The sequence below is a fragment of the Myotis brandtii genome, unplaced genomic scaffold (genome assembly GCF_000412655.1).
Source record: "Myotis brandtii unplaced genomic scaffold, ASM41265v1 scaffold4623, whole genome shotgun sequence".
Lineage (NCBI taxonomy): Eukaryota > Metazoa > Chordata > Mammalia > Chiroptera > Vespertilionidae > Myotis > Myotis brandtii.
The window spans coordinates 63,409-69,782 of record NW_005367670.1 but is presented as its reverse complement, the minus strand read 5'-3'; the positions used below and the strand labels follow the sequence as shown (position 1 = coordinate 69,782).

At 54.5% G+C, this 6,374-nt stretch overlaps 1 protein-coding gene across 1 annotated transcript; it reads left to right on the top strand.

The window, feature by feature from the left end:
• The first annotated feature begins 2,357 nt into the window (after positions 1 to 2,357).
• Positions 2,358 to 5,351, top strand: PRAME (preferentially expressed antigen in melanoma). Its single transcript, XM_014547012.1, has 3 exons — positions 2,358 to 2,653; positions 3,041 to 3,646; positions 4,775 to 5,351. The coding sequence occupies exons 1-3, from the start codon at positions 2,361 to 2,363 to the stop codon at positions 5,349 to 5,351; spliced, it is 1,476 nt and encodes a 491-aa protein (XP_014402498.1). The 5' UTR covers positions 2,358 to 2,360.
• Positions 5,352 to 6,374: the final 1,023 nt, after the last annotated feature.

Genomic DNA, 6,374 nt, shown 5'->3' with positions numbered 1-6,374 from the left:
GGCCACAAGGCCTGTCACTCAAGGCGGCCCTCTGGTCCGGGGAGCGGTCGGTGGTCGGGTTGGAGGTAAGAGGTGATGCCCACCTAAAGGGGGGATCGTGCCTCCAGGGTTTTTGTGTTTTCTATTTAACCATTGAATATATGATTAAATATATATATTTTTAATCGACTTGAGAGAGAGACATTGGTTGACGGCTGTCCACGCCCGACGGTGCTCAGGCGATGCCCATCCGTCCAGGGCTGCCTCCAGTTGCCCGTGGCCCGCGGCTTCCTAAATGCTCGGTTAACCTGCTGTCTCCTTGTCTTTGGAGCCTTTTGGTTCTCACTCTCAGACTTGGGTGGACACGGTGACCGAGGCCACAGGAGACCAGAGAAGCCATCGGAGACCCTGGGAGGACCTGAGGCCGGTCTGAGCTGGACCGAGTGGAAGGGAGACGTCTCCAGGTGAGCCCGTGCCGTGAGCCGTCTTGGGGGCCCCCCTCCGTTCTCATCATCGAGGACGTGGGTGGAATCTGCATCCTGCGGTCCCTGGTGGGGCGGAGAAGCAGGAGCAGCTGTTGTATTCCCCAGTCATTTCCCCACGAAAGTGTTTGTCCTGCTCCCTTTTTACAAAAAGCAAAAGAAGAGCAGAAGCTGTAGTGTGTTAGGGACCCCATTCCCAAAGCCAGGGTCACGGCTGGAAACTGCTCAGAGCGCAGGAGCAGGGCTGGCATCAGACTCCCCCAGACTTGGCTCACGTTTGGTGTCAAGTTGGTTTTGGTCTCACTTCCCGTGACCTTGGACCACTGCGGGAAAGGGAGGCCTCTGGGAAGAAAGCAGCAATGGTGCACAGCTTGTCCTCCGGCTGCAGCCCATGGAGGTCAGGGAGGCCTTGGAGCTGGAGATGGGGCTGGAGAGAGGACGACCTCATGCACTGGGAGCATCGGGCTGCACACAGATGCTGTTGTACGCCTCCCCCCCGACACACACACACACACACACACACACACACACACACACACCCTGCTGCACTGAGAATGGCTATGTCAGGGCAGACTGGGCCCAGGACCCTGAGAGGAGAGGTCAAGGCCATGACTCCAGAGTAGTTTGCGGCAGAGAGAAGGGTCAGCCCTGGGCTGTCAAAAATCACAAGCATGAATTCCTGATTTCTGTTATCAGTGGGTGTCCCCCAGCATCGGGGCCACACCTTGGGCTCATGAGAAGTTTTTAAAAAAATATATTTTATTGATTTTTCACAGAGAAGAAGAGAGAGGGATAGAGAGTTAGAAACATCGATGAGAGAGAAACATCAATCAGCTGCCTCTTGCACACCTCCTACTGGGGATGTGCCTGCAACCAAGGTACATGCCCTTGGCCGGAATCGAACCTGCGACCTTTCAGTCCGCAGGCTGACGCTCTATCCACTGAGCCAAACCGGTCAGGGCATGAGAAGTTGACTGACATTCCAGGGATGCAGAAAGAGGGCTCCCAAGTCAGCAAAGACCAAGGGAAGGGAAACAGCATTCTAAAGACCCCTGGTTTCCTCCTTAACTACTACCCTTTTAGTTTCCAGGTTTCTCCTGATCAAAATCTTTGAATTTCCCAAACATATTTTCCTTTGTCTTGGGTAATTCCTTTGTCCCATTACAAACTTGCAGCCCCTCCCTTTCCCTGGCCAACTGCTGGTTCTGATTTTGGCCTGACCTGCCTTGGGGAAGCCTTGACCCTCAAAATCTGGACCAATGGTCCCTAGTTGTATCTCTGTTCCTCCGTGAATGGGCACACGATTTGCAGTTTCAGGTAACAAAGTGTAAGACACGATTTGATATTCAATCATTTTGTTGTTTATTTCTTTTTCTTTGGGTATGACACCGTTGTCTGCCTAAAGCTGCCTGACCTTGGACATTTGGGAATTTTGATGTGGCGCAAACGCCCCCATCAAGCCTCCTCCCAGGTTGGTTTCATTTTCTTCTTCTTTCATGAATGGACATAGGATTCGGTTGGTTGCATGGAGAGTGTAAAACCCAATCAGGGTTAACTGGATGGAGATCCAGGAATAAGGTTGTGCTTTCTGTTCAGCAGAATGAAATGCTGCCAGTGGGTTGCAGTGGGAGGGTGCCAGTGGTTCTTACCCCTCCTTGGGTGCCTGGCAAGATGCTTGTCCTGCCACCGGCAGAGGCAGAGCTGTGGTCTTGTGGCCCCCACGCAGGAAATGGAATCGGGGTAAATTGAGGACGCTCCCACTATTGCCAGAGCAGTGCCTTTGGCCCCCAGCTGGTTCCCCTAAAGGGTGGAGGGACCAGGGTTGCTCATGCTCAGCCTGACAAGGATGCCTTGCTCCCTGATGTCTCCCAGGATCACTATCAGGGCAGCTTCATCAGGATGAGCCTCCCGGCCCCACGCAGACTCCTGGAACTGGCCTGTCAGGGCCTGCTGAAGGATGAGGCCTCGGCCATCGCTGCTCTGGAGTCGCTGCCCATGGAGCTCTTCCCACCACTGTTCATGGCGGCCTTTACCGGGAAGCACACCAACGTCCTGAAGATGATGGTGCAGGCCTGGCCCTTCCCCTGCCTCCCTCTGGGGGCCCTGATGAAGGATCGGCAGCCCGACCACGAGATTTTCCAGGCTGCGCTCGATGGGCTCGATGCCCTGCTTGCCCAGGAGACTCGCCCCAGGTGAACGGGCTCAGCAGCCTGGTTGGACCCTGGGGATCTGAGCAGATAGAGCTGGGATCAGGGGCGTGCTGGCCTAAGGGGGAGCTCAGGGGGGCCTTGGAGCCATTGCTGCGGTCATTCTGGGGAGAGGCTTTGGGTGTATAAGGCTGGGTAGGATGCAGAGGGTGACAGAAGGAACAGGAGCCCACCCCCTGGGGTGGCACCTAAAGGTACCAGGAATGGGGACCAGGAAGGATCCCAGTAGCACAAGGAGCACCTGGTACCTGGGGTATGGAGTAAAAGTCCAGTCAGGTGTCTGGTCCAAGTGCCCGGATTCCTAGACTCACAGTCATGGTCTTATTCCCTGTTATCTTCACGCATCCAGTCTATCTCCTGTTTTCCCCGCAGGAGATGGAAACTGCAGCTGCTGAACTTACAGAAGAAAGTTCATCAGGAGTTCTGGACCGTGTGGTCTGGAACCAGAACCGACGTGTGCTCACTGTGGGAGCCTGAGGCCGCCCAGCCCATGAGGAAGAGAGGGAAAGAGGACAGTTCAAGGGCGGGGCCAAATCCACCCTTGGCCCCCGTGCAGGTGTTCGTAGACCTTTGCCTCAAGGAAGGAATCCCTGACGAGTCCCTCAGCTACCTCATTAGGAAAGTCACCAAGAGGAGAGGCTTGCTGCACCTGTGCTGTAAGAAGCTGAAGATTTTTGCGGTGTCGAAGCAGAACATGAACATCCTCAACATGGTGCAGCTCGACTCCGTCCAGGATTTGGAACTAAATTGCACCTGGAAGCTGTCTACTCTGAAGAAGTTCGCGCCGTACCTGGGCCAGATGGGCAACCTGCGCCGGTTCCTCCTCTCCCACATCCTTACGTCTTCTCGCACCACCATGGAGCAGGAGGAGCTGTGCGTTGGCCAGGTCACCTCTCAGTTCCTCGGCCTGCCCTGCCTCCAGGAGCTCTGTTTGGACTCTGTCTCCTTCCTCAAGGGCCGCCTGGACCAGATCCTCAGGTGAGGGGTGGCGAGCTTCCTCTGCAGACCAGAGCGAGCCCCGTCATCTCAGTCCACAGTGATGGGCTCTCCTACGTGCCGCCATCAGCAGTGCCGGAGTGCCTGCGTCACTCGTCGGTCCACACAGCCAGTGTCACGTTCACTGCTCTGTCCCCTTGCACGTGGTCACCTAACCCCCCAGACAAAGGTTGGAGGCATGAACTAGGACAGATGGTAGTAAAGAGACCCCTTGCTAGGAATCGAGGTAATGGACTTGAGGCCGGGTGAGGTAGCTTGGGGAATTCTTGCCTTAGGAAGTGATGTCTAGGTGAAGATGATGGAAAAGAACCCAGTGAGGATGGCAGTGACGGAGGGAAAGCCCATCAGAGGTGAGGTTTCAGTGCTAAGCTCTGCACTCAGCAATTTGTCGATAGGAGCCTTTCACTCCAAACCTGCTTCGAATTGCCTGTCTGCCAAGAGTTGCCTTAGGCTCCAGCTAAGGGAATACGTGGGAAATGCAGGATTCTGGAGTAAGGAATTACCAGAAGGGATAGATGGTTTGTGGATGATGCAGTGATCTAAGTTCCTGCAGGCTGGCATCCCCCACTGGTGTTGGCAGACCTTGCCCAGGTTAGTCCTTTCTGCACGTCTGCCAGTAGCCTCACTGGGCTCAGAGATAAGGGTGATGGGGGTCCAAGCTGTGGCTGGAAGGAAGCCAGAGTTGAAGGCATTTAGGATCATGTCTCCCAATACTAACACTTACTGGTTCCCTCCTGCTTGAGGCATTGGGTCAGGTTCCTTTCTGAGCACCTCCCATCTTTTCATTCATCCTCACAAATTTGGCGGGGGGCAGGGAGGGGTCAGAGGGTTATGATGCACTCTACTTGGCAGATGAGCAGAGGGTATGTGTGAGGTTTCATTCACTTGATTCAGTCACACGGCAAATTAGTGATGGAGAAAGGATTCGACTCAAATTTGCACTGACTTGAATGACTCTTTACACCACGCAGCATCCTGGGGTTGATCATCATCTGGAAAACTTTAGGTTTTGGGGAGATGGGCCTCTTTTCCCTTAAGGCCGTTGTCATCCTCACCTCCCTCTGTCCACCAGCTCCATCCCTCAGAACTAACTGCTCTGTGTCTTCCCAGGTCCCTGAAGAGCCCCTTGAAGACCCTGTCCATTACTAACTGCCTGTTTTTAGAAAGAGACTTGAGACATCTGTCCCGGCACCTGAACGTCAGTCAGCTGAAAGGCCTGAGTTTCAGCGGCCTCAACCTGACCAATATCACTTCGGGGCCACTCCAACTTCTGATAGAGAAAGCCTCGCCCACCCTCCAGAACCTGGACTTGGATGAGTGTGGGATCATGGACCCCCAGTTCCTGGACATCCTGCCTGCCCTGAGCCACTGCTCCCAGCTCATGACCTTAAGCTTCTGTGAAAACCCCATCTCCATGACGGTCCTGGAGGACCTGCTACGCCACACCGTCGGGCTGAGCAAGCTGACCCGCGTGCTGTATGCTGCCCCCCTGGAGAGTTACGAGGAGACCAGTGGCACCCTCCACCTGGGCAAGCTTGCCCAGGTGCATGCTGTGCTGAAGCAAATGCTGCAGAAGCTGGGGCGGCCTGACATGGTCTGGCTCTGTGCTAGCCCCTGTCCTCGCTGTGGCGATAGAACCTTCTATGACCCAAATCCCATTCTGTGTCCCTGTTACGTGTCTATTTAGCTGAGTGCACATATCATAGGCTTTATTCTGGGCACTTGGACATTGAAGCCCAGACATAAGTGTATCTTAAAGGAACACAGCAGCCACAGTTTGACAACTACTCAGTGTTGGGGGGAAATGTTGACATGGGGAGTTAATGGTTTCTTTGGGGAGATGTGTTAGAAATACGAATCTGTATCTCTAGTGGGGAGGGATTCAGATTTGGGAAGTAAATGTGGGAGTTACCTTTGTTTGAATGGTTGTGAAGAAATGTCAGTAATAAAGGGAACCTCAATGTTAACCGTCTGGTGTCCTCTATGACATGTTAACCCGATTCTCCCATCTGCAGTTACTGGTCAAATGAGCATCCATGATGCCCAGACTCTAGGCTGGATGAGGTTGGGTCCCAGGAGTCCACATCACCCTTTATCATTTCCTGGTCGGTTATTTTCTCTGTTGCATCCGGTGTCTTCTCACTACCTCTGCCTATTCAGTCAGCGCACACAAGGTGCGTCCACAGGGTCTGGAACATACTAAGTGGCCTGTAGTGAGATCCACTGAAGTACAAGTTCTCGGGGGCCCTCACTACCCAGGCCCTACTCCCCACTGAGAGCCAGAGATCCACTGAAGTACAAGTTCTCGGGGGCCCTCACTGCCCAGGCCCTACTCCCCACTAAGAGCCAGTGGGGCGTGCAGGAGGCAGCCGATAGATGATCCTCATCATTGATGTTTCTCTCTCTTCCTCACTCTAAAAATCCTTTTAAAAAGGTGAAGCCCATTCGTAGCGTGCTGTGAGTTGTACAAAACCAGGTTGCAGGCGAGACTGGCTTGGCCGCAGATGCAACGAGAGGAGGACCGGCGGCCAGAGCAGCGGGACGGCCAAGCGCCTTAAGCAGAGGGCAGGCCGCGGCGCCTCGTGGGCAGAGGGCACTTGAGGACCAGGAGATGGGGGCCAGGGGCTAGGAGATGGGGGCTAAGGGCAGCCTGTTCTCCGGCCCGAACCCTGGTCCTCGGGGCAACCTTGGCCGCCGAGACCCTGCCAGG

Excerpts from the sequence above, each read along its gene's own strand:
- PRAME (XM_014547012.1), top strand. The coding sequence starts at position 2,361 with ATGAGCCTCCCGGCCCCACGCAGACTCCTGGAACTGGCCTGTCAGGGC. Across the intron at positions 2,654-3,040 it reads GCCCAGGAGACTCGCCCCAG|GAGATGGAAACTGCAGCTGC; the intron begins GTGAACGGGCTC and ends TTTTCCCCGCAG. Across the intron at positions 3,647-4,774 it reads CGCCTGGACCAGATCCTCAG|GTCCCTGAAGAGCCCCTTGA; the intron begins GTGAGGGGTGGC and ends GTGTCTTCCCAG.